Source organism: Podarcis erhardii (assembly GCF_964252035.2).
Source record: "Podarcis erhardii genome assembly, chromosome: 8".
NCBI classification, from domain to species: domain Eukaryota; kingdom Metazoa; phylum Chordata; class Lepidosauria; order Squamata; family Lacertidae; genus Podarcis; species Podarcis erhardii.
This window is the reverse complement of record NC_138499.1, coordinates 1,563,839-1,591,616: the sequence shown is the minus strand read 5'-3', so window position 1 is coordinate 1,591,616 and position 27,778 is coordinate 1,563,839. Positions and strand designations below refer to the sequence as shown.

Genomic DNA, 27,778 nt, shown 5'->3' with positions numbered 1-27,778 from the left:
AATAATTTGCTTCCCCACAACAGCCCTGCAAGGTAGGTTAAGCCGAGAGGCAGGGACTGGCCCAAGGTCACCCAGTGAGCTTCATGGCTTAGTGGAGATTTGAACCCTGGTCTCATAGGTCTATTCCTTCCTGCTCTATTTATTTATCTTCCTGCTCTATTTACCTGGTCTCATAGGTCTATTCCTTCCTGCTCTATTCCTTCCTGCTTTGTTTGCACAGTGCTGGGGGGTATCGTCGGTGTGCATCCCTGGGCCAGTCCATTGCGTTGCTCCCCAATGAGTATTTTTGGGGGGTTCTGGGAAGGAAGACAACTCTGCTAGGTTGCAGGTGGCAGAAAAGGGGAAGAGAAGTTGCTGAACGCAAGAGGCTTTGCTGGGGCGCGGCAGGGAGAGGGAGAGAAGAGAAAGAGGCTTTGAGCGGCCAGTGCCAAAACCCCAAGTAATTTGCTTAAACTTTGATTGTAGGTTAATCCTGGATTAAGGCAGGGCAGCGCCAGCGCCGTGTGAGGTGGGAAGCGGCAGGGTGAGCTGGGCACCTCTTTGCTCTGTCGCCCGCATGCCTCTTTCTGATTGGCTTCCTTGTTCCTCCTCTGTTGCAGGACTCTCTGGAGCGTGCTTGGCTGGAAGCTCAGCCCAGTGCCCGAGTGGCAGGCTGTCGGAGGGAGGAGTCTCCATCGAGGAGCAGGGCTCACCCTGCCAGCTGGTTCCTTCAGCTGAGCTCCTGAGTAGTTGGAGAGAGCGAGAGGGGGAGAGCTGAAGGTTGGGAGGCAGCGGCAAGACAAATTGCTGGGAGCGAGAACAGGAAACAGGGACCCTCCGCACTGCCTCTCCAGCATCTCCGCTTTCCTTTCGAAGGAGGTTCGCGCAGCAACACGTGGAAGAGGTTGAACAGCCAAGACAAGATCTTGTCCCGAAACAGCTGCAAGAGCAGAGCTGCCTGGTGTTTTGGAGACGGCTTGGGGGTCGCTGGAATCGAAGCAGAATCTGTGGGGCGGTCTTGAGCTGTGCCCTGGGGCGGTGGCTGGAAGGTGCAGTCCCGGGCAGCTCTCACAGGTACTCCAGTGAGCCTCGGAACGGGTTGGCAGCCTGTAGAGACCTGCCTCCCTTTGCCCCCAGACTCTGAGGCCTTCGCTTTGTCAGCAGAGGAGACAGCCGGCTGTGTGCTATCTGGGTAATGAGGCTCCTAACAGAGCCTGAGCGGTAGTAATGACCATCAGGTGTGCACCTGGAAACAAGCTTGCTGCACTCTGGACTGGAGAGGGACAGAGGCTGCCGTTTGGAAGCTGCCAGTAAAGACTAACGGTGGAGGGATTTGTGCTTTGCTTTTATTCTCAATGGAGAGATGATCCGAACTGTGCTTTGATTGGAGCTAGCTGCATTACTGAGGATGGATCTTGGAACAGGGCTCAGAATGCCTCCCCACAGGCTCCAGGTCTGGCCCCTGCTTCCTTAGCTGTTTAGGTGATGAAAATATCTCTCAAGCATCATTAAGACTCCTTGACAGTGTCTCGCAAAGGGCTGCTCTTTCTTCCAGCTTTGGGAATCCAGCACCCAGTTCACTACGTGCTTTTGTTCTTAGATAACTTGCATGGATACCCTGCTGGTGAGAGGCTCCCAACTTCTCAGCTTCGGGTTTTGAGGGCCACTTTGCCCATCCAACAGGTGGGTCGGCCATGGAAGACACTCTCCCTTTGCCAGCAGGGATGTCACAGTCTTGGCAACTGGTCACGGCACAGCAGTAAGAAGCCGTTGCCTTTGGGCTGAGCTCTTTGGAAACCTTGCTGGTAATGCTTGAAGGGGGCTCCTTAAAGCCCCCTTCCTCCCCACCCTACGTGGAACTGTTCCAAATGCTTCTGAGGCATCTTTGACTGCGGAAGGAGAGTGAGCGACTTGCCCCTGGTCAGCCATGGCGGAGCATTTGGAGCTGCTGGCCGAGATGTCCGCGGTGGGCCGGATGGGCACTCAGGAGCGGCTGAAGCATGCCCAGAAACGCCGCACGCAGCAGCTGAAGAAGTGGGCCCAGTTTGAGAAAGACGTGCAGGGCAAGAAGACCAGAGCGGAGAAGAAGAAGAAGGGGAGCAGCAAGGAGAGGCGGGTTCTGTTCCCCGAGAACATCCGGCTGCTGGAGGCCGCGTGCCGCAATGACGTGGAAGAAGGTAGGAGCTGGAGCCCAGTGGCAGTGGGGAGGGGATATAGCTTTGTGGCAGAACTCCTGGTTCACACGGCGCCCAGGTGCTGCAGCCATCTCAGGCAGCAGGGCTGGGGAATCGGAGAGTCATGAAATTGGTGAGTCGGAAGGGAGCCTGGGGGTCATCTAGTCCAAACCCTCCTGCAGATGACCATCCCACCTCTGCTTAAAAATCCCCAATGAAAGAGAGTCCACAATCTTCGCAGGGATTCCGTTCCACTCTTGAACATCTGTTACCATCAGAAAGTTCTTCCTGACATTAAGTCGGAAACTTTTTTCTTGTCATTTGAATCCATTGGTTTGGCTCTTACCCTCCAGAGCAGGCACCCCCAAACTTGGCCCAAAACATTTGGAGGGCCAAGTTTCGGGATGCCTGCTCCAGAGCCTCAGAAAATCAGCTTACGCCGTCTTGCGTGTGACAGCCCTTCAGATATTTGAAGATGGCTATTCTATCGCCTCCCAGCCTTCTCTTCTCCAGGCTGAACATTCCCAACTCCCTCAACAGTTTCTCTTGAGGCTTGGTTTCCAGAACCTCCTCTACACATGTTCCAGCTTGTTGAACATCTGTCTTAGGCTGAGGTGCCCAGAACTGGACACAGGACTCCAGGTGGGGTCTGACCAAGGCAGAATAGGGTGGTACTTTTACCATATTTCAGTCTCTTAGTCAGCCTTCCCCAACCTAGCATATTGGTCTGGGAATTATGAAAGTTGAAAGCATAATGAATCTGGGAAATCTGGTCTGTTCCCCATGTTTTCCTCCCAGCCCTTTTGCTGCAAGAGCTAGAAAACCTAAGAAAAATGAGGATTCTGGCAAGCCATAAGGAGTTGTGTCTCGAGAAAACTTTATTCTGCTATAGCAACGTGCAAAACAACGAAAACCCATGTTGTTGTAAGCTTTTCTGTCTTTGGCTCCGGTTAGGAGCACTGTGTGTCCAGTTATAGTTGCAGAAATGCAAATATGGCCATCTGTCATTGTAAGAGCTGTTTGACAGTGGAACGGACTCCCTGGGAAGGTGGTGGACTCTGCTTCCTTGGAGCCTTTTAAGCAGAGGTTGGACGGCCATCTGTCAGGGATGCTTCAGTTGTGATACCTGCATTGCAGGGGGTTGGACTGAATGACCCCAGAGGCTCCCTTCCAACCCTATAGTTCTATAATCCTACGTAGCAGTATCATTATGGTCCTCCCTTCATTCCCAAAGTCCCCATCTCGATGGTCCTCAATTTTCCTCTTCCCTTTACTTCAGCCTTTGAGTCTCTAATTCCTCCGTTCCTTTACTTCCCCATGCAATCCTGGGCCATATGATTCCGCCCCTCTCAAAGTGAGAAGGAGGATAGTTGTTCTTTCAGAATTCCACACTCGTCTCAGTAGTAATTCCAGGGTGGCAGCCATTGTTGACTCGAACATGTAAACATGTGAATTTCACAGAACTCGTAGAGCACATTCCTGTGTGTGTCCAGAGGGGCAGACTTCCAGATAAGGGATTCCAGTCTGTGGCTGCAATCCTAAGGAACAAGGCCCTCTCAGCTCAGTAGGATTACTTCCACGTAGACATGCACAGGATTGCGGGGTTAGTCTGTGAATCCGAAAGGCTGCTCCTGCTCAGTTCTGCAGGAAACTCTCCACTTGGCTGTGAAGGTCGCTGTGTGATGATGGCCTTGGGCAAACCATCCGTTCAGCCTGGCTTCTCTCGCAGGGTTGTTGTGATGCTACAGTGAGGAATGGAATAGTGCAGAATAGAAATGTAACATCAACAAAAAAATAGAAATCAAATTTAAAACCATTTCAATCCCACTGATTAAAAAGGCGAAGGGAAAATGCTGGGGCTGCGATCCAAGCCTGCTTGCTAGGGAGGAAGCTCCATTAAACTCTTTTGGAATTTCAGTTCATCATCAGAGCCTACTGAAGTCGGTTGCTTCATAAACACTTCTAGACATATTTCTACTTGGGTTGCTTGTGCGCTCTAGCTTGGCTTTGAGGGGAATCAACAAGGAAAGCAGTGTCTACCAGGTGCAACGAAAGAGGCTTTGGATGCTAAGAAAAGATGTAGGGGAAAGAAGCAGGTGCAAACCCAGGGGAGAAGATTCAGCCAAGGGCTTCTTGCCCTCAGCCTCAAACACCCTGGTGGGCCCACCCCTGACAAGTGATGCTGTGGGGGTGCAGGTTTGTAGCTTAATCAGAAGCTCTACTAATCCAAGAAGCCAGTTTTTAACGAGCAACATTTGTTTGCCACCCGGTAGGATACTAAGTTCTCTCTGCAGCTTACAATAGAAGATTGTGCAACAAGGGAGTTAAAGGCTGCAGGAGTTTCGGATCCTTTTAATGCTCTTTGTTCTGTGTGCAAACCCTGGAAGTGTGCATAGGCCTGTCTCACCGCATGCAAATCTCACCTCCTCGGAAGCATCCTTTGAAAATAAAAACAAAATAAAAAAATTCATTCCAGTAGCACCTTAAAGACCAACTAAGTTAGTTCTTGGTATGAGCTTTCGTGTGCATGCACACTTCTTCATACCAAGAACTAACTTAGTTGGTCTTTAAGGTGCTACTGGAAGGCATTTTTTTATTTTGTTTTGACTATGGCAGACCAACACGGCTACCTATCTGTATCTGAAAATAAAGATTGCCATGAAACAGTTGCCGAGATACATTTGGAGTAAGTTCTGTGATGTTCAGAAAGCCTTTCATAGGACCGGCTGCTTCTGGGGATGGAGTTGCCCAATGCCTCTAGTTGTGGCTGCCCATGATTTACCCCAAACAGTTCTGTCGTCGTATTTTAAGGAAGATTTAAGTGTATGCTGGAGGGGCTTTACTGGAGAGCAACAGAGGTGCTTGACATTTTTAAAAGCATAATGGTTAGTTGACCAGCACTGCTGAAGCTGCCCGGCTCTCCCAGGAAGTGGAATCTTCCTGGGTTCTTCAGTGGCATCTTTATCCACTGAATGACCTGCCCCCCCCCAAAAAAAACACCCCACTCCACTGCCTTTCTTCCCAAGCTTGCTGCCTTTCTTCTATAAGACTTGCTGGTGTGTTGCAGAAACTAGAAGCCAGACCCGGTTGGCACTGCCAGTTTCCTCTTTCTGCCATGCCCCCCTTCCCATTCAGTGGCCTACAAGGTGAGTAGGCCGTATCCTGGCTGTGCCTGTCCATGGGGCTCTCTCCTCCCCGCTCAGTAACATTTGAGGGAGGCTTAGAGAAATGTGACAAGTGGAGCTTTGCAGGAAGAGGGGTCAAGCAGAGACAAAATTGCAGTTTTCACATATTTGAAAGGCTTCCACGAGGAAGCAAGTCTTCTGCAGTCGCAAGCGAGAGGCTTTTCGTTTTATTCGTCCGTCTTCCCCAGCCCAGAGGATCCGATGGTACACATGTTAAAGACATGTACAGTCATACCTCGGGCTACAGACGCTTCAGGTTACGCGTTTGCGGGTTGCGCACCGTGCCGAACCCAGAAGTACCAGCACGGGTTACTTCCAGATTTTGGCACTCGCGCATGCGCAGAAACACTAAATTGCACTTTGCGCATGCACAGAAGTGCTGGATTGTGACCCGCGCGTGCGCAGACGCGGTGCTGTGGGTTGCGGACGTGCCTCCTGTACAGATCGCGTTCGCAACCCAAGCGTCCACTGTACATAAAAGGCCCGTTAAAGACCCCAGCAAGAAAACATAAAAGTGCCTTATCCAGAGTTTGACCATTGTTCCATCAAGTCCCAGGATTGTTGATGCGCAGAAGCTCTCCAAGATTTTGGGGTGTTACCAGGCTTCTGGTTGGCCACTGAGAGCAGATGGCTGGACTAGATGGGCCGTTGCCCTGATCCATCAGGCTCATCTCAGGAGATGCCCTGGATTTGCCCCAGGACCTTCTGCATGCAAAGGATGTCCTCTGTTCCTTTGCAGTGAGACACACAGATGGACGGGCAGCCCAAAGAAGGTTCTGCGATTGCAGTGGGACATGCAGGTGGAGGTAGTGCCTCAGATATTCACACTGGAAGGCGGCGGCGGGGGGGGGGGGGGGGCAACCTGTGGCAGAGGACCTCTTTCCTCTGACTTGGAGGCATGTTGGTTGTCCTGCCTATCCATTTGCTCTTTTGCTGCCCCAACCTCTGATCTCTGCGTCAGGAGTCTCTGCCCAAGTGACTTGTTCAGCTCCCTTGCCGGCTCCAGGCAGGGCTGCAGCTGCTGTTTAGAGTCCCAGGGGTCAGCAAACTTTTTCAGCAGGGGCCAGTCTACTGTCCCTCAGACCTTGTGGGGGGGGCAGACTATATTTTGAAATAATAATAATAATAATAAACAAATTCCTATGCCCCACAAATAACCCAGAGATGCATTTTAAATAAAAGCACACATTCTACTCATGTAAAAATACGCTGATTCCCAGACCGTCCGCAGGCTGGATTTAGAAGGCGATTGGGCCGGATCCGGCCCCCGGGCCTTAGTTTGCCTACGCCTGGTTTAGACCAACAAACTTACTTTTCAGACATTTGAGCTCTTAATGAATGAATCAGCAGGATGAGAACTACACATGGTAGCCCTGAGCTCAGCGTGGCTAAAATAGGTGAGCATCTTTGCTGGATCAGGCCAAAAGCTGTCCTAGTCCAGTATCCTGCTTCCAGCCAGATGCTTCCAGGAAGCCCCCAGGCAGGGCAGGCTAGCAGGATGTCTGGGCTCCGTGGAACTCCTGTTAGTAAAAAAAGAATTATTCCAGTTTGGGACTTCTGAGCCTTGGCAGCTTTGGACACTTAATAGTCAGTCCTCTGTGCCATGCTGTAAATATATACTGTAAGCTTTTTGGGGCAGAGACTCACTTATACTTCCATTGGATGTGCAAGGGACTACATTTAGCAATGGCACAACCTCACAGCCAACGGCGCAACTTTGGTAAAAGTTAACTCTGCAGATCTCTTCTCCCCCCATCCCTGCCCTTCATTTCTGGGCTGCAATAGCAAGAAAATGCAAGCCCAGCATGCAGCGGTCAGCTGCCACCACGCTCTGCTCTGTGGTGCCGAGGCGAAGTCTGTCTCTGCTGCGGCTTCTCCCTTCTCTGTGTTTAGTGGCTCCCCCTTGACTTCCCCACGCGGCAGAGGGGCAGGCCATGGAGCTTGCCGGGTTTTTACGATTCACTCTCGGCCTCCGACTCTTCCTCTCTTCTTAGGCTAGCTAATGACAAAACGTGATCCTTGAATGAAAAGGCGGATGAGCTGAAAATAGAAATAATTTTAAACAGCTGGATCCGCTCAGAGTGTACTTTGGCTGCCGGTGGAAGAATGGAGCCGATAATTATGTGTGGCTTCAGGGAAGGCTGCCAGCGATATAGTCCTGGAGGACAGAGCTTTTGGCCTCTGCAGCCATGACCCCTCCTCTGGCCCTGACCCTTTCACCTGGCTGACCCTTAGCACTTGGAGTGCCCGGCAAAATGCTGACCAGGGAATCTCCTGGCCCCTGGCCCAGACCAGACCACCCACGCTCTGTCCAGGCCATGCCTTTTGCCTCTGGGCTCTGTGTCTCCTACAGTAGCTGAGCCAACGACATCTCCATCTAAGAACCCATCTATTTCTCTTTTAATGCCCTGAAACTGGCAACAGTGGCATGTACTTGTGTCTCTCCCCCACCCCCGCGCATGAAATGCTCCTGAAGCATTAATCCAGGATGTCGGGATCACCTTCTGCAGCATATGTTGCACTGCCCCTCCCCATCGGGGACCTGCTGTGGTCAGGCGGCTGAGCTTAGGACTTGGGGAATGTGTGGAATGTGGAGGGCGCCACTGGCTGCGGCTTGTGGGGAAGCGCGTCTCGCTGTAAAGCACAACATGGGCATTTCTGTCCCTGGGTTTGTAAGGAGGAGCCCAGAATGAGCCACCTGCATCTCTGCCTTTTGCTTGTGCAACCACGGGGGTGGCTCTGCCTCTGGACCCTGCGCTTTGCTGGGAGAGAGAAGTGGAAGAAAACCACCTTTGCCACCGAGCGGCTAGATTGGGCTAGGTATCACCCCGGAAGACAGAGCGTTGGTCCCCCTTTGGCGCACTTTTGTCGAGAGTCGACAGGCACCTTCTTCAGCCAGATGCCGTTGGTCCATCTTGCTGCTAACTGGGTCCCCTCTGCTGATCTCGGCAGCAGAGGTGCAGCTGGCCTTTCAGGTGTTTGGGCCCTGAGTCAGAACATTGAATTGGAACCCCGGAAACGAACTGGCAACCAGGTCCGCTGTTTTGAAACAGGGTTGATGGTCTCTCGCAGACATGAGCGGCACTCACCAAATGCAGGCAATCACACACAGTGCGTGATGAGAACTGGGGGCGCTGGAAGGTTCCTGATGGGTAGCTTTTTAAAAAAGTGTGTACAAAACAGGCCATTAGGTGCGGGGTGGCTGGGTGCGGAGAACGTGTCCACGTGGGTGAGCTGTGTCTGTTGACAGTGGACACATGGAGCCATGGCAGGAACAAGCTGTTCTGGCTTAGCTGTAATAACTCCTGCAAGGGAGCTGTGTGCTTGACCTTCTGTGCAGCCGAGGAGGAAGTCCTGCTCCCTTGCGGTCCTGAAGCAACAATGGGGTGGCCCCAGGGGCCCCACAGTGAGGGGCAGAGGCTCCTAAAGGCTGGAGCCCACTTGATGCTTTGCCTCCCTGCTGGTGGCTGAGTGTTGAGGGCTCCGGTTAAGACCAAAGGAAGCATTCGCCTGGCAAAACTCCAGAGACGGAGGCTGCAGAGCCTTAATGGAGGCAGCTTGAGGGGAGAGCCCCTGCACTAGGGAAGGAAAAGGCCCCCAGAGGTGGGAATATTTGTGTGTTTGGGAACGCAGGCGGTATGGGAGTTCAATAACTAAGTCATCATTTTTTTTTTAATAGATATTTATTAGAGTTTCCAAATTAATACAAAAAAAACAAAAAACAAAAAGTAACAAAAAGTAACAAAAATACAAAAATACAAAATTACAAAACAATTAAAACAAATATCATTTCCATTACCTATTTCCATTACCTTGTTTCCCAGACCTCCTCTCACCTCCCCCTTTTGTATTCCAATTCGAATTCTTAACTCAACAAATCCTTATTATAACTTATTTATAACTTATTATAACTTATTGCTCAACCTTTACATTACAGCTGGTAACCACTTAATTTCTGTCCAACATCATTCTAACATTCATTAATTTTGTAATATTTCTGCAGATAGTCTTTAAATTTCTTCCAGTCTTCTTCCGCCGACTCTTTTCCCTGGTCTCGGATTCTGCCAGTCATTTCTGCCAGTCCCATATAGTCGTATCACCTTCATCTGACATTCTTCCAGAGTGGGTAAATCTTGTGTCTTCCAATACTTTGCAATAAGTATTCTTGCTGCTGTTGTCGCATACATAAAAAAAGTTCTGTCCTTCTTTGGCACCAATTGGCCACCCATGCCTAGGAGAAAGGCTTCTGGTTTCTTCAAGAAGGTATATTTAAATACCTTTTTCATTTCATTATAAATCATTTCCCAGAAAGCCTTAATCCTTGGGCACATCCACCAAAGGTGAAAGAATCTCTTCTCTTTCTCAATCTCAATCTCTTTACATTTGCAACATTTATCATCGGGCAAATGATAGATTTTTGCAAGCTTGACTGGGGTCATGTACCACCTGTAAATCATTTTCATAATATTCTCTCTTAAGGCATTACATGCCGTAAATTTCAAACCGGTGGCAATAACTAAGTCATCATAGCAAGAACAGGAAATGCAGGAGAAATTGCAACAGATGATAATGCGTGACTTTCAAAATGCAAGAGGCAGAAAGTCAGATCACGATTCTGTCTTACAATAAGAAAGACAGCTGCAATCAATCTAAACTGCCATCAGTGAAGCTGCATCTTCAGGAACAGTAGTAGCACATGTGGAATGCATTTCCTCTGAGTGATGTCTGTTAGTTGTGTCTGCAGAGTGTGGGCTTCCTAGCTGTCTAGTAGTGCCAGATATAGGGAGGGGGAAAGAGCAGTTGTGGCATCATAGAGTTGGGGGAGACCTTATCTTCTTCTTCATCTTCTTCTTTGGCGATCCCTCGTAGCCGAGTAAGATTGTCTTCCATAAACACAGTTTTAACAGTGAGTCCGTAAGTGACTGTGGAGGCCAATTCTGGATCCACACGTCCTTCCACAGTGGGGACATGGGTTTCTGGACCGGAGTTGATCACGGTGTGGATTTGCCAAGCGTACCTTCTTCTTAGCACGTTTCTCCCTTGCATTCTGAGTTTGAGTGTCTTCAAAGCCCATGACACCTTTGGTAAAGGCTGTTCTCCAACTGGAGCACTCACAGGCCAGTGTTTCCCAGTTGTCAGTGTTTATACTACATTTTTTAAGAATTGCCTTGAGAGAGTCTTTGAACCTCTTTTGTTGACCACCAGCATTACGCTTTCCATTTTTAAGTTCGGAATAGAGTGGTTGCTTTGGAAGACAATCATCAGGCATCCGGACAACATGACCAGTCCAACAAAGTTGATGTTGAAGAATCATTGCTTTGACACGGGTGATTTTTGCTTTTTCCAGTACACTCATATTAGTTTGCCTGTCTTCCCAAGTGATGTGTAAAATTTTTTGGAGACACCATTGATGGAATCTTTCAAGGAGCTGGAGATGGTGTTTATAAGTGGTCCTTGTTTCACAAGCATATAGTAAGGTTGGCAGTACAATAGCTTTGTAAACAAGCATTTTGGTTTCCCTGCGAATGTCCCGGTCCTCAAACACTCTGCACTTCAATCGGGAAAAAGCCGCACTCGCAGAGCTCAGGGGATCCTGGATTTCGGCATCAAGGCTGGCCATCTAGCACATCCCCTTCCCCACCCTTAGCAAGAAATCCAGAGCATCAGCATCCCCAAGAGATGATTTGTCCTGTCTCTGCATGAAGACCCTCAGCCAGGGAGAGCCCACCACCCTAGGCAATTGCTTGCCTTTCTGAGCTGTTCTCTTCCCACGAAGAAGCCTGTCCTCATGTGTTCACCCGAAACAGATCAGATCTAGTCCTACTCGGCCAGCAAGAACAATGGGATCCTTCATACCCTCACTGCTGCAAACTCTCACGATGTTGAGTCGCAAATCCACAAAAACAGCATTAAAAGTTATCTAGCGAAACAATACCTTTAAACAGATAAAGGATGCCTTAAAACATCACAACTACAGCATTACAAGATATTGAGATGAAGCATTGCAAATGAAAATTGAATGCCAAAATGCAATGAAAGTCCATGTTGTAAAGCGGCCTGATTAGGAACAAAACAAAACATCCCCTTAAATGCCTGAAAGGAAATCACATGTTACAAAACTCATTAGCGGCTGAGCGAAACCGCTGGGTTTAGAGGCTGCACCCTCAACCTCTCTCCACACTCTTGTTTCACAAAGCACAACCTTGCCTGCCCCCCCCAGGCCCCCACATACCAGTCTCAGCCATTCCCATCAGCCACCCCCATAACGCAGTTAATTCCCATCCAACCACTTGCCGCAAAGGGAATGTGTAGTCTGTGAAGAATCCCTGGCAGCACCAAGCATCGTTTACAACCAGCTCATTTCCCTACTTCTGTCTCTGAAGCAAGAAGGCAGTTCATGATGCATCATAACCATCCCTGCCTTGTCACCCACCCAGGGAGGGCCTGACTCTGTACCAGTCCAGTCTCATAGACTGGCATTAAGTGACATTGCAACACAGAGGAACCAGATTCCCTCTCTGAGCAGTGAGAAAAAACTCAGTGCCAGTTACCACCCAATAACGGATCACTCACTTTCTCCTACTGGATAATAATTCAACTATATGGACATAAGGGGGGGGGTACCTTTAGCCTCACGATGACCCTGAAGGGGTGACACCAACTGACCTGCTTCTCTGCAGTGGCCCTTATGCAGTCTGGGCATGTGTGATTTAGCTGAGATTCTTGCATTGGACTAGATGGCCCCCGGGGCCCTTCCAACTCTGCTGTTCTGTGATTCCGTGAGTCATGCTTAAGAGAAGTGGGATGATTCTGGAAGGGGGCCTAGGACACACTCTGAAGGCATCTGAGACAGCAGGCCAAGCTTTCCCTTGTTCCCCTTGAGATGCAATTGATAAAGAGGAATTGGACTGATGGGGTTTTCATGCTGCATGGCTGCTGAGTCCATAGAACCCCTCCCTTGTGCCATCTCGCGCTTCCATTGTTGCTTCAATGCCCCTCTTGCCACCCTATGTTTGATCGACTCGACGCTTTCTACCACTGAACACCCTCCTGGGTAGGCGGCTGACTCAATATTGGCTGCATCCCCTTGGTGCATAACCAGGGCCAGTTCCTGTTGCCTCCGTAGGTGTTTTCCCTCTGCCTCGGGGGTTTCTGGCGAGTTTCTGTAGGCAGGGAGAGGTTTCTGGCTGGAAAACAGCAGGTGTTTTCATAAGGGGTTGGGGCCGGAAAACACACCCCTCGCCCTTGGACCGCATCCAGCTTCTAGGTGTGCACAAAGGCTTGCGGTTTGGCCTCAGCCGTCTCTCTGGGGACCTTTTCCCACTTGAGAAAACCTGCTACTCAAACTCTCCCCGTGCTGCTATCAAGACTGGCTTTCTTCTCGCTGGCCTTGATTTCCTGGATCTCTGGCTCACTTGGGTTTGTCAGGCCTCGGCTCTGGAGCCTCCAAGGTGCACAGGGAATGTGGAACAAATTGCTGTGCCTTTTGCTTGGCTGGATAGTGGAAGTGGCAATGGCCATATTGCATTTGGGGTTTGGAGAACAGACATGGTTGCCGTTGTTCGCCCTTGGACCTCGGTAGCCTTGGTTCCATTGCGGTGCTTGGGACTCCTGGGTGACACTCCCAGGAGGGACAGTTCCAGAGCCAGCTCCAGGAGTCAGCTGCTGAGGTGGTGGTGGGGAGGACTGGTTTGGCTGTAGCTTCAGACAGGTAGACTTCAGACAGGTAGACTTCAGACAGGTAGACTCCTGAAGGAGTCCATCCCACTGTCGGACAGCTCTTGCCATCAAAATTCTTCTGTCCACTCCCATCGTTCAGCCTGGACACTGAGGTCCAGCTCCAAGGACCTTCTGGTGGTTCCCTCCCTGCGAGAAGTGAGGTTACAGGGAACCAGCCAGAGGGCCGTCTCGGTGGTGGCGCCCGCCCTGTGGAACACCCTCCCATCAGATGTCAAAGAGATAAACAACTATCTGACATTTAGAAGACATCTGACGGCGGCCCTGTTCAGGGAAGTTTTTAATGTGTGACATTTTAATGTATTTTTAATCTTTGTTGGAAGCCACCCAGAGTGGCTGGGGAAACCCAGCCAGATGGGCGGGGTACAAATAATAAATTATTATTATTATTATTATTATTATTATTATTATTATTATTATTCCTGTCATTGGGTCGGAATCTCCTTTCTTGTAACTTGAATGGATTGGTTTGAATTCTACCCTCTGGAGTAGGAGAAAACAAGCTTGCTCCATCTTCCGTGGGACAGCCCGTCAGATATTGGAAGATGGCCATCATATTGGTCTCCCTCGGGAGGTTGTGGTCTCTCCTTCCTTGAAGGTTTTTAAGCAGGGCTTTGATGGCCATCTGTCGTGGATGCTTTAGCTGAGATTCCTGCATTGCAGATATTTGGACTGGATGACCCTCGGGGTCGCTTAAACTCTATGATTCCATCTCCTCTCAGTCACCTCTTATCCAGGCTGAGCATCCCCAATTCCCTCAACCATTTCCCTTGGTCATCTTGGTTGCTCTCTTCTGCATATACCCACGTACCTAGTGGACCGCCTTTCCTGGTATGCCCAGCGGAGAACCTTAAGGTCTACAAATGACAACACTTTGGAGGTCCCAAGCCGCAAGGTGGTTAGATTGGTCTCAACTAGGGCCAGGGCCTTTTCAGCACTGGCCCCGACTTGGTGGAACGCTCTGTCACAAGAGACCAGGGCCCTGCGGGACTTGACATCTTTCTGCAGGGCCTGCAAGACAGAGCTGTTCCAGCAGGCCTTTGGTTTGGATTCGGTCTGACCCTTATGTTTCCCTCCCCTTATGGTTTTGATCTATGGGCTACTTTTAAAATGAGGCTGCATTTTAAATTGCATTTTAACCTTGCAATCCCTTTCAGAATGAGGGGACCACGTGTTGTGGGTGGTGAAAGCACTGCGCCAGCTGCGATTACCTGAAGAGGCTTTGGTGGTGACACTGGCACTGAGGGCTTCTGGACTGGCATTGACCCATGCCAGGGCCTTTTCCGTGGTGGTTCCCTAGTGAGGCGAGTCTGTATCCCAACGTTAGTAACTTCCAGGAGGAATTGGAAAACAGTCCTGTTGGCCTAGGCATTTGATGGCCAAAGGGCAGTCTTCCTGGCAACTCTGAAATTATTGGTTGAGATCATGTGTTTAGAACATTTTAAACTTCTTGAAAGTTTCTAACTGGTTTTAATGTTTTGTCATTGTTGTGTCTGTTGCTCTGGACACTCTCGGGAGGAAAACAGGATATAGATTGAAATTATTATTATTATGACTATAAACTTAAAAATACTGGGAGGAGACAAATCACAGCAGAGATAAAATCAAGGGACTAGTTAAAATAAAATAATCAGGTTCCAATGATGTGCTTGCTTGCTTGCTTCTGTCATAATATGCTTTGGGTAGCACTCCAGGCTTCTTGCGTTGAACACCTTGAGCTCTGAAGTTTACGAGTTATTATTTATTGTATTTGTACCCAACTTTCTTCGAAGGAGCTCAGGGGCCCTATGTAGTTCTCATTTTATCCTCACACCAACCCTGTGAGGTAGGCTAGGCTGAGAGAGGCTGTGCGTGGTCCCCAGTGCCACCCAGTGAACTTCATGCCCAAGTGGGGATTTCAGCTCTCGTCTCTCAGGTCCCAGTCCAGCGCTCTAACCACTGTGTCATCCTTGGGGCTCCTGCAAGATTAGATAACCCCTTTGGGTCTCTTCTGGCTCCAAGAGGGATGCCAGTGTTCCTGTCCTGTCCCCCCATTGCCCTTATCCATTTATTGGCTGTGATTTGTCATCTGAAGGAGCGTCTCCACCCCCATCGTTCTACCCGGACACTGAGGTCCTGAGGACACAGGTTTCCTGCTTGGCAGGGGGTTGAACTCGATGGCCCTTGTGGTCTCTTCCAACTCTATGATTCTATGATTCTAGGTCCAGCGCCGAGGGCCTTCTGGTGGTTCCCTCCCTGCGAGAAGCCAAGTTACAGGGAACCAGGCAGAGGGCCTTCTCGGTGGTGGCGCCCGCCCTGTGGAACGCCCTCCCACCAGATGTCAAAGAGAAAAACAACTACCTGACATTCAGAAGACATTTGAAGGCAGCCCTGTTTAGAGAAACTTTTAATGTTTGATGCGTTCCTGTATTTTAATATTTTGTTGGAAGCCGCCCAGAGTGGCTGGGGAAGCCCAGCCAGATGGGCGGGGTATAAATAATAAATTACTATTTATTATTATTATAATTATCTGGAAAAGCAGAAGGGTGTGTGTGTTGCGGCATTTGCTTGGTATGAAACCACACACCCAGTTTGCCCAGAGTCACATGGCTGATCCTGCATTGGTGACTGGAGTTAAGTGAGATTTCTTAGGGAGACCACAAAGAATTGTCTCTGGGCCCTTCTGAACAGGACCTCCTTTTGCCCTTGAGCTGCCTCTCCCAAAAGCATTTGCAGCTCACGTACTCCAGGGTTTGCGGTGGTTAGCATGAGAGATTCTCTTTGATAAAACAACACACACACACACACACACACACACCCCCTCTTGGGTTTTAGCTCTGATTTTTTTAATTGCATCTGACTGTTTAATTTAAGCGACCGGCTCACAGTTGCGATGTTGAGGTCACACAGCGCAGATTATTGTTCCATCCTGCAGGGCAACACGTACAAAATCGTTCCTCTTTCAACAGCAATCAAAGCCCCGGTGAGGGAGTCACGTGGAAGCCACACCGCTCCTTCCTGGCCATGCTGTGACCCTCCTGACGTGAGCGAGGTCCTGCCAGGGGTCACAGTGGGGCAGGCTTTCCAGATGAACGCTGCAGCCCGCCCGCCCGTGGCAATGTTGCAAACAAAACCTGCCCTTATTCCCTTATGGGGGGCACAAGAGCCCTTATAGAGTCCTTTGTAGGTTCTGCATGGGTAGGAGAAAATAAAAGAGGCCAACCAGAGAATATTGAGAAGCAAAACAGCTAGTACAGTGGTGCCCTGCAAGACGAATGCCTCGCAAGACGGAAAACCCGCTAGACGAAAGGGTTTTCCGTTTTGGAGGTGCTTCGCAAAACAAATTTCCTATGGGCTTGCTTCGCAAGACGAAAATGTCTTGCGAGTTCCTGCGGGTTTTTTCCCCTCCCCCCCTTTTTCTAAGCCGCTAAGCCGCTTATCAGCTGATCCGCTAAGCCGCTAAGCCGCTTAACAGCTGATCCGCTAAGCCGCTAAGCCGCTTATCAGCTGATCCACTAAGCCGCTAATAGTGCTAATCCGCTAAGCCACTAATGGGCTTGCTTCGCAAGACAAAAAAACCGCAAGACGAAGAGACTCGTGGAACGGATTCTTTTCGTCTTGCGAGGCACCACTGTAAGTCTGATCCTCATTGATCTGTTGCAACAGGGTGCTCCCCTCACACGCAGGAAAGGAGGAGGACCCAGAACAAAGGTGTGTCTGCCCTTATATAGACATTTTAAATTGCCCGCCCTGGAGTCCAAGACCACCCCCCAGAAACTTCATACATACATCAAACGAAAGGCGGTCTACAACAGAAATCTGAGTGCGTTGTTTATCTCCTGTCTGGCAAGTTACCTGATTGCATTATCTGGGTTTTGGCCACTCTTTTGTTATTATAACTACTTAATTCCTGACTCATACATACATCACAGAAGGGGTGTAGCCCAAGACCACCCCCCAGATACATCATACCTACATCACAGAAAAGGCGGTCTACAACAGAAATTTGAATGTTGTTTTTCCTGTCTGCCAGGCTATCTGATAATGCCTTATCTGATTGCCTTTCCTGGTAGTCTGGCCATTCCTTTGAGATGGTGATTTCCCTATTCCTGAGAAAAATGGGAAGGTTCCCTCTCCCCCCCCCCCTCCTTGCAGAGAAGCATTTGGTCAGTTTGGGAGTCAAAATGGTTTCAGTACTGTCTTCCTGTGCTGCTCCGGAGATGTGGTTTATATATTTATGTACGTGTTTGCTTGGTACATTTATGAACATTTATTGTATATATGAGACCTTAAATTTTTTTATTACACAAGTAAGGCCTCGGTTGGGGCTGGGGGAGGTCAGAGGCCCCCAAAGGCTCTCAGGAGCCTGCCTTGTTCCAGACACTTGCTTGAGAAAAATTCCCCTCCCTCTCCCATAACACTAGAACTCGTTAAAGGCGATGTAAACTTTGTACACCAGTATAAAAGATTATGATTAGCTGTGATCTATCCGGGGTTTGTCTGTGTGTGTGTCTGGCTTTATCTCATTTGCAAAGTTAGGACGCTAGCCATATTCAAAATGTAATTAGAATAATACGTAACACAAATGATAAAACATGGTGGCAAATTTGGAGTTTGAGAAAATATATATACAGTGGTACCTCAGGTTAAGTACCTCCGGAGCACGATTTATGTTCTTATCCTGAATCAAAGTTCTTAACCTGAGGTAATATGTCTGGGTTAGCAGAGTCTGTAACCTGAAGCGTACATAACCTGAAGTGTATGTAACCCAAGGTACCACCGCATTTTAATACTTTGTTGGTAGCACTGTAAATAATAATAATAATAATAATAATAATAATAATAATAATAATAATAATTTATTACTTATACCCTGCCCATCTGGCTGGGTTTCACCAGCCACTCTGGGCGGCTTCCAACAAAAGATTAAAAATGCATTAAATCATCAGTCATTAAAAGCTTCCCTAAAGAGGGCTGCCTTCAGATGGCTTCTAAACGTCAGATAGTTGTTTATTTCTTTGACATCTGATGGGAGGGCGTTCCACAGGGCGGGCGCCACTACCGAGAAGGCCCCCTGCCTGGTTCCCTGTAACTTGGCTTCTCGCAGTGAGGGAACCGCCAGAAGGCCCTCGGAGCTGGACCTCAGTGTCCGGGCAGAACGATGGGGGTGGAGACACGCCTTCAGGTATACAGTGGTACCTTGGGTTAAGTACTTAATTCGTTCCGGAGGTCTGTTCTTAACCTGAAACCGTTCTTAACCTGAAGCACCACTTTAGCTACTGGAGCACAATTTCTGTTCTCAACTTGAAGCAAAGTTCTTGACCCGAGGTACTATTTCTGGGTTAGCGGAGTCTGTAACCTGAAACTGTTCTTAACCTGAAGCACCACTTTAGCTAATGGGGCCTCCTGCTGCTGCCGCGCCACCGGAGCACGATTTCTGTTCTCAACCTGAAGCAAAGTTCTTGACCCGAGGTACTATTTCTGGGTTAGCGGAGTCTGTAACCTGAAGCGTCTGTAACCCAAGGTACCACTGCATTGTGTGGGGTTTGGACCAGATGACCCTTTTTTAAAAAAAATTATTTAATCATTTTTTCAATACAAACAACAACCGCAAAAAACACATACAACAAAAATCATAATAACACCAATAACACAAGTTGACAATTCAGATTTGAATGCACTGATATACCTGTGACTACACCTTTTAAACAATATTTTCCCACCACTCTCTCCTCCCCCTACTTCCCACCACTATCCACCTTATCGCTTAAATATTCCTTCCAGATTTCTTCACATTTATCCATTCTTACTGACCAGATGACCCTTGGCGTCCATTCCAACTCTACAATTCTATGATTCTATGATATTATATAGTGTGCCCAGTCTGCCACTTTTAATACATAACAATAATATTTTTGAATCCCTTTTCAAAGGCAGCTCTGAAAGTATGGAAAGATGTGGGCACCCACGCCAGCTCCTTCGATCTCTCCATGGAAAGCTTTCGTACTGCATGCACTTTTTCATATGACAGGGAGAGACCGTGTGATTCAAAAATGGAGAAACGTCTTTATTATATGCTAATTTATTTGGAAATGCTTCACCTGCTCCTCTCCTCAGATCCTACATTTTCCCAGCCTGCTGTGGGCAGGCAGAGAACATGCCCAGCCTCACCCGGGTGACTCTCTAGGCCAGGGGTAGGAAAAGTAAGGTCTGGGGGCCGGATCCGGCCCAATCACCTCAATCCGGCCCGCGGATGGTCCAGGAATCAGCGTGTTTTTACATGAGTAGAATGTGTCCTTTTATTTAAAATGCACCTCTGGGTTATTTGTGGGGCCTGCCTGGTGTTTTTACATGAGTAGAATGTGTGCTTTTATTTAAAATGCATATCTAGGGTATTTGTGGGGCCTGCCTGGTGTTTTTACATGAGTAGAATGTGTCCTTTTATTTATGTGGGGCATAGGAATTGGTTCATATATTTTTTTTCCAAAATATAGTCCGGCCCCTCACAAGGTCTGAGGCACTGTGGACCGGCCTCCTGCTGAAAAAGGGTACTGATCCCTTGCTCTGGGTCCCTTCGCAACTCTGTGGAGCCAAAGGGGTGGTTGGGCTGCTGCCTGTGCATTGCTGCCACCAGGATGCAACCCATAAGCCAGCCTGACTGCCCCGTGTCAGCCTGTGCTGGAGAAGGGGGAGCATGGTTCATCCCTGCCCCCCCCCGCCTGGGCTGCCCACACCCTCCCTCCTGGCAAAGGGGCTGGTTTTGTTTTGGTCAAGGTGAGGGCTTATTCAGTTCCTGGATCCGGCCATCGGAACTGGGGAGGGAGGCAGGGGACCGTTGGGATACAGAGAGCCTCCGAAACTCCTGAGGAGCAGTTCCTCTTCCAGCCTTGGGGAAAGCCACACCTCCAGGGAGGAAGAGAGGGAAGGGGCCAGCCAAGTGGGGAAAGGGGTCGAGGAGGCTGCTGAGAGCCTTGGCACCTCACCTCGCCAGGCTGGCGAGGAGGGACGCACGCCACTTCCGGCGCCCAGCTTGCGCAGAGGGGTGAAACGCAAGGAGCGGAGGAGGAGACTTGGGGTGCCGATGTTCTTATGTTGGGGGAGAAACCAGAAGGGGCCACTCCCGGATTCTGCAAGTGACTGAGACGGACGTGAACTTGGAAGATTTGCACTGTAAATGTTGCTGTTTAGTCGTTTAGTGGTGTCCGCCTCTTCGTGACCCCCTGGACCAGAGCACGCCAGGCTCTCCTGTCTTCCACTGCCTCCCGCAGTTTGGTCAAACTCATGCTGGTAGCTTCGAGAACACTGTCCCACCATCTCGTCCTCTGCCGTCCCCTTCTCCTTGTGCCCTCCATCTTTCCCAACATCAGGGTCTTTTCCAGGGAGTCTTCTCTTCTCATGAGGTGGCCAAAGTCTTGGAGCCTCACTTTCAGGATCTGTCCTTCCAGGGAGCACTCAGGGCTGATTTCCTTCAGAATGGAGAGGTTTGATCTTCTTGCAGTCCATGGGACTCTCAAGAGTCTCCTCCAGCCCCAGAATTCAAAAGCATCAATTCTTCGGCGATCAGCCTTCTTTATGGTCCAGCTCTCACTTACTGTAAATAGTTTGAGGAATAAAACCTGTAAAATCCAGATCAGAGTCCTACTTGGTTACTCACGAGCAACCACCAACAGCATCTGACACTTAGTGATGTGCCTCTTAAGCCTGTTGTGTTGCTGACACGCACCCCAAACGCCTGTCCTTGCCCAGGCTCCACCCCAGCTGGAGGCTCCAGTTTCAGCCAGCGCAAAGGATGTGGCTGCTCTCTTTGAACCAACTATAAACAGTCGACAACTTGTGGTGTCAAGGGAGCCTGGGTTACAAACCTGGGCCAGGCCAGGCCAAGGTGTTAACCTACTTACCCAACCTGGCCAACCTGAGTGGCCTCCCTACCTGCGTCACCTTGGCTGCTCCCGGGACTGTTGATGCGCTTCAGTGCCAGAGGTGTTTGTGGTCACTGCTGCACTCTCTTTGTTACGTCATGCGGGAAGGCGATTCCTCCCAAGCACAGGGAAGAAGAGCCTTAAAGGAGTTAGCAGCCCGTTAAGTTGATCAAAACCGTAGCCGACGGATTGCCCAGTGTGTGGTGTTGTGAACCAAAATCTGCCCTTTTCCCCTTATGGGGTATCCAAGAGCCCATATAGAGTCCTTACGTAGGTTATCTGTTGGTAGGAGAAAATAACAGAGGCCAACCAGAGAATATTGAGAAGTGAACAGCTAGTACAGGTGAAACTCGGAAAATGAGAATATCATGGAAAAGTTCATTTATTTCAGTAATTCAACTTAAAAGGTGAAATTAATATATGAGAGAGACTCATGACATGCAAGCGAGATATGTCAAGCCTTTGTTATAATTGTGATGATTATTTCGTACAGCTGATGAAAACCCCAAATCAACAATCTCAGAAAATTAGAATATTAAATGAAACCAGCAAAACAAGGATTGCAAATCGAGCAATATTGGACCTATGAGAAGCAGAAGCATGCATATGTACTCAGTACTTGGTTTGGGCAAAAATGATCAGTACATTCTCAAAACGATTGGGATCCCAGAATCTGTGTGGATTATACAGGGGGAGTCTCTCTTCCTATCCTTGTACCCTCTTGTTCCCCTTGACTCCCTGACCCAGTCTGGGCATAGCTGTCAACCTTCCCTTTTTTTGCGGGAAATTCTCTTATTCCAGTGCCGTTTCCCGCTGCTATCCCAGATTGTTAGATATCCCGTAGACTGTCCCCGGGACAGGTGAGGCTGCTGATCCCTCATTTTCAAATCTGAAAGCTGACAGCTATGAGTCTGGGCTCTCCTGCTTGTCTAAAAAGGGTCTTTTGTTTCTTGCAGTTCGCCAGTTCCTCCAGAGTGGCCTCAGCCCCAATTTGTACAACGAAGATGGCCTCACTGCCTTGCACCAGGTGAGCCCAGTACCTGCTTTCCAGGTTCCCCACCTGCCTCTCGTCGTCGGTGCCAGCCAACCACAGGGTATAAAGGGCCTGGCATGATCATACGATCATAGACTTTTATGGCCTCTCTGCTCTGCTCACCCCACCGCTTGCTGCCCGCCCCCCCTTTGGGCAAGAAAGAAGCAGCCTCCAGTGCCAAATGTAATTTCTTTCTGCTGATCCTTTGCATGCTGTGAACTCTGGTTGAAAAATGTGCCCCGCTGAGCCTTTAATCCCAGCCCACACTTGCAAAATGAAGGGGGGGGGGGAGGTTGGACAGGGCAAGGTGGGAATTCTTTCTGTTCAGACAGGTGGTTGCCATCCCTTCTCCCATCTTGGGGAGTGGAGTTCCTAGGAGGAATGTTCATTGATGCCCAGATGTATTTATGAAGCTGTCAATAATAATAATAATAATAATAATAATAATAATAATAATAATAATAATAATACATTTTTATTTATATCCCTGCCTCCCCAGCCGACGCCGGGCTCAGAGCGGCTAACAACAGTAAAAATAACACAGTTTACATAAAATCACAATCAATTAATTGAAATGCATTCTAAAATCAATTCATTCTAAAATCAATTCAGAGTCAAATGAATGGCAACCATTGGGCTAGAGTTCTATGAGGATTACAGAAGGAGAGAGGGGGCCAAAGGCCAGGCGGAACAGCTCTGTCTTGCAGGCCCTGCGGAAAGATGTCAATTCCCGCAGGGCCCTAGTCTCTTGGGACAGAGCGTTCTACCAGATCAGAGCCACGGCCAAAAAAGCCCTGGCTCTGGTTGAGGCCAGCCTAACCTCCCTATTTGCAGACTGTAAGGTCCTCTGTGGGACATACCAGGAGAGGCGGTCCCGTAGGTATGAGGGTCCTAGGCTGTATAGGGCTTTAAAGGTTAAAACCCTCACCTTGAACCTGATCCTGTACTCCACCAGTAGCCAGTGCAGCTGAAGGAGCATCTCCACCCCATCATTCTACCTGGACACTAAGATCCAGCTCCAAGGGCCTTCTGGTGGTTCCCTCCCTGCGAGAAGCCAAGTTACAGGGAAGCAGGCAGAGGGCCTTCTCGGTGGTGGCGCCTTCCCAGTGGAACGCCCTCCCACCAGGTGTCAAAGAGAAGAACAAGTACCAGACTTTTAGAAGACATCTGAAGGCAGCCCTGTTTAGGGAAGCTTTTAATGTTTGATGTATTGCAGTATTTTAATATTTTGTTGGAAGCCACCCAGAGTGGCTGGGGAAGCCCAGCCAGATTTTTTTTTGGGGGGGGGGTGTTATTGTTATTATGGTATAGCACCAGGTGAATGTGCTCCTTGTAGCTATGGAAGGCGGAAAGGGGGAAGTCTGAGTTCCACAGCTTCTTTCGGCTGTTTGTGTCCCTGCCTATATCCTTCCTTGGCTGGGGGCGGGGGCATGTGAATAGGAAGCAGAAGTCTCTTGTACTAGGTGGGAATCTCCCCCCCCCTTCCACCCAATAAGTCCTCCATGAATGATACGGAGCTATCTACTCTGAGGGGTGGTCCTTGCCTGTGGGGTGTGGAGGCACAGCTTCCCATTTCCTAAGCTGTCATTTATGCCCTCTCTTTCTTCCCATCCTCTTTCAATTATAACCCCCCCCCCCCAAAGAAATTAAACAGTTGCATTTTATATACGTAGAAATCGGAACGGAGTGTAAGAGTTCATCTTTCAGAGTCCTGCTTCCTGTTCAAAGGAGAAAATAGAGCAAGTTTTCAGACCCGCAGGATGCAAATTTGGGCCTAACTGAAGTGTGTGGGCAATGCCTGGAGGTGGCGCTTTTGGGCAGGAGCGCCAGTGGTTAGAGGAGGGTCTGCCTGGCAGCAGGGAGGTGTGTTTATTCCCTCTTGGCTTTTTTGCATAATACATACAGCTGCAAACTCAGTTTCCTTTAATGCGCTGTTCTGGCACGGAGTCTTTTACACACCAAGGCTTTTGCTTTCGTTGGGCCCTTGAGCTTCCACCGCAGCATCTTCTCTGGTCCTGGTGGGGTCCTTGCCCTGAGCAGAGAAACAAATCCTGCAGGTCCAGAATGCCAGATGAGTTGCGGCTTGACAAACCGAGTGAATTCATTCTGAAATTCCAGCAGCCTGGTTATGAGGCTTAGTGGGTTTTATCCTGGCTGAGAGGCAACCCTGGTAAAAAGTTCTTGTGCTCAGAATTGTAGAATTGGAAGAGGGTCATCCAGTCCAGCCCCTGCAATGCAGGAAACTCAACGAAAGCATCCATGACAGATGGCCATCCATCCTCTGCAATAATAATAATAATAATAATAATAATAATAATAATAATAATAATAATAATAATGTTTATTTATACCCCGCCCTCCCCAGCCAAGACCGGGCTCAGGGCGACTAACACCAGGTATAAAAAGAATTGATTGAAATGCAACTTAAAAACAAGATTAAAATACAACATTAAAATGCAGCCTCATTTCAGTAGAAACTCAAATCAAAAACTTTTTGGAGATGAAAACGTCAAGTCTTCACCAAGGCCAACTATCCAGACTGGTCCTTTGTGGGCCAGAAAAAAGCCAGGGAGGTCCCCAAATAAGAGTTCCATCACAGAAGGAGAAAGGATAGAGGGGAAGGGGATCGAGTTGATTCCAAGCCAAAGGCCAGGTGGAACAACTCTGTCTTACAGGCCATGCAGAAAGAAATCAGATCCTGCAGGGCCTTGGTCTCATGAGACAGAGCGTTCCACCAGGCTGGGGCCAATGTTGAAAAGGCCCTGTCTCTGGCTGAGGCTAATCTGACTTCCTTAGGGCCCGGGACCACTAGGGTGTTGCTATTTATGGACCTTAAAGTCCTCCGTGGGGCAGATCGGGAGAGGCGGTCATGTAGGTATGAGGGTCCTTAAAGACCTCCAGCTTCCTCAGCCCAGGCTATGTGTGGTGCATCTCCCATGGGGCAGCCCGTGAGAGGGGTCCTAGATCTGTCCCTCTTGTGTGAAAGTCATGCCCCGTGGGGTGGGAAGAGCCAAGAGAGCTGAAGGAGGGGGGTGCTCTCTGTTGGACAGAAGCCACACTTCCTGAATTGCTGCTCCTGGAGGGGAGTGGGGTGTGTTTCGAGGGCAAGTGAAGCTCCCCAGTGAGAGCCCCTCTGCTCTGCCTTGTCCTCATGCCTCTCCTCCCCTTCTCCCCTTCCCCTAGTGCTGCATCGACGACTACAGGGATATTGTGCAGCTGCTGCTGGAAGCCGGGGCCGACGTCAACGCCTGTGACAGTGAGCTCTGGACCCCTCTGCATGCCGCCGCCACCTGCGGGCACCTGCATCTGGTGGAGCTGCTCATTGACAAGTAAGGGCCACGAAGGAGGACCCCCCCCCAGGGCCAGGGGATGGGCCCCCACTGTTGCGTTCGACTGAGCGACTCCTCCGCCGGTCGAGCCCTTCGGAATCGCCTCTGATGTGATTAACGACCTGAGCCTCTGATGAGGCTCCAAGCACGTTCCCATTACACAGAGTATCCAGCAGCAGAAGTGACAAGATTTATGAGCTACATTGCAAAGAGTTTTAATAATAATAATAATAATAAATTTTTATTTATACCCCACCCTCCCCAGCCAAGACCGGCTCAGGGCGGCTAACAATCAATAATAAAAACAAGTTGATTAAAATACAATTTAAAAGAGATTAAAATACAACATTAAAACATTAGGATGTAGCCTCTTCACAGGAGGAGAAAGGAAAAAGAAAGAGGGGGAGGGAATCAAACTGATTCTAAGCCGAAGGCCAGGCAGAACAACTCTGTCTTACAGGCCCTGTGGAAAGAAATCAGATCCTGCAGGGCCCTGGTCTCATGAGACAGAGCATTCCACCAGGCCGGGGCCAGTGTTGAAAAGGCCCTGGCTCTGGTTGAGGCTAATCTAATTTCCTTTTTTTTTTAAAAAAAATAATATTTATTACCTTTTCCAACAATTTAAACACTACAAAAAATAAAAACCATACAATACAATACAATACAATACAATACAATACAATACAATACAATACAATACAATGCAAAAATAAAATAAAATACGGCTAATCTAATTTCCTTAGGGCCCAGGACCTTTAGGGTGTTGCTATTTATAGACCTTAAGGTCCTCTGTGGGGCATACCAGGAGAGGTGGTCCCGTGGGTACGAGCTTATTACTAAGCTACACAGACAGAAAAGAAATCATCCTCTCTCTGTGAAAGACAGAGAGCAACTGAACAACAAAGGAAGAGGAAACCAGTAACATCACATCTGTCTCCTGTCTTCCACGAGACTTCCAACAGTCTGGAATCCCAGGAATGTAAACAGAGTCCTGTGACTCCAAGAGCACTGCACAGTGGCAACACACAGAAACTAACACCTGCCTGGGCATCTGTGCAGGGCCCCTGACAAGGGGCCACACTTTGAAACCTGAGTGGGGAGGCCCTTGCGCTAGTCGAGCGTAGGACCTGCCTGGTGTAGGGGAGGGTCTTCTCGTGAGCCGGAGGCGCAGTGGGGCTTTGTTGAGGCTGCTCAGCTTCCCCGCCTAACAACTGACACATGGGGCAGCACAGCAGCCACCGCTTTAGCCTCAACTGAGCGGCCTCCACAAGGTCCCGCTCCGCCTCTGGATCATGAGGAGACCCCATAGCATCTTTGGGCTCTCGGGGGGGGGGGTCTCCTCGCAAGTCATCCACCACCTCCGGGTTCCTGGCCTGCACGTGTCTGCAATTGCATACAACTGGGGATGCCTCCCATCTTTCTCCCCTGGGATGCCTCCCATCTCTAAGCTGTTAACAGGATCCGGGCAACCTTGCGACCCACTGCACTCGCTGTGGGAGGCATCCTGCCCCCCCTCCCCATGGCATCATTACCAGGCTCCTCACCTCACCTGGAATTGAGGTCATGTTCTTGGGCTGTGCTGCAGTTGTTTTGGATCTCACTTGTAGGGCTGTAAATATTTAACAGGCTTGCATTGTTGGCAGAGCAACTGTGTCACTGGCATAGTTGGCTGCCTGCAGGGGATCTCCTGTGAGCAAGACTTCCGCCCCGCCAATGAGCGAGCTTTCTGCGGAAATCTGTAGCAGTCCCTTTCTCCTTGTGGCAGAGAGTTCCCCAGCTGCTGTGCCTTGAGTTGCGGGTCTCCCTGCCTGGTGAGGGCCCCTGTATCCTTTGCCTCATGTGCTTCAGCCCTCGCTGCTGCGATGAAGAGAGGCTTAAACAGGAGGGAGCATGAAGGAAACTGTCACAGATTGCGAATGGGGGATAGGTAGAAATGGGGAAATGACCTTGCTTCCTCTCCTTGGAGCTGTTTGCTGGAATTGATGTGCAGGTTTAAAGGTAAAGGTAAAGGTAAAGGTACCCCTGCCCATACGGGCCAGTCGTGTCCGACTCTAGGGTTGTGCGCTCATCTCACTCTAGAGGCCGGGAGCCAGCGCTGTCCGCAGACACTTCCGGGTCACGTGGCCAGCGTGACGAAGCTGCTCTGGCGAGCCAGCACCAGCGCCGCACATGGAAACGCTGTTTACCTTCCCGCTATAAAGCGGTACCTATTTATCTACTTGCACTTAGGAGTGCTTTCGAACTGCTAGGTTGGCAGGAGCAGGGACCGAAAGACGGGAGCTCACCCCGCCACGGGGATTCGAACCGCCGACCATGCGATCGGCAAGTCCTAGGCACTGAGGTTTTACCCACAGCGCCACCCGCATCCCTTGATGTGCAGGTTTACTGCACATCAAAAGAAACTCCCGTTTGCACAGTATGCGATGAACCTATGGAACTCTTG

The 27,778-nt window shown here is 49.5% G+C and overlaps 1 protein-coding gene and 1 long non-coding RNA gene across 2 annotated transcripts in view; one reads left to right on the top strand and one right to left on the bottom strand.

Moving 5' to 3' along the window:
• Positions 1-27,778, bottom strand: part of LOC309349166 — a 259,434-nt gene that overhangs the window by 199,045 nt on the left and 32,611 nt on the right. The window lies entirely within an intron of this gene.
• PPP1R16A (protein phosphatase 1 regulatory subunit 16A) overlaps positions 77-27,778 on the top strand; it is a 40,913-nt gene continuing 13,211 nt past the window's right edge. Inside the window, exons 1-3 of the mRNA XM_081874385.1 lie at positions 77-2,156; positions 21,930-22,000; positions 25,190-25,335. Of these exons, the coding sequence (XP_081730511.1) occupies positions 1,907-2,156; positions 21,930-22,000; positions 25,190-25,335 (467 nt within the window). The 5' untranslated portion in view covers positions 77-1,906. The remainder of the gene's footprint in view (positions 2,157-21,929; positions 22,001-25,189; positions 25,336-27,778) is intronic.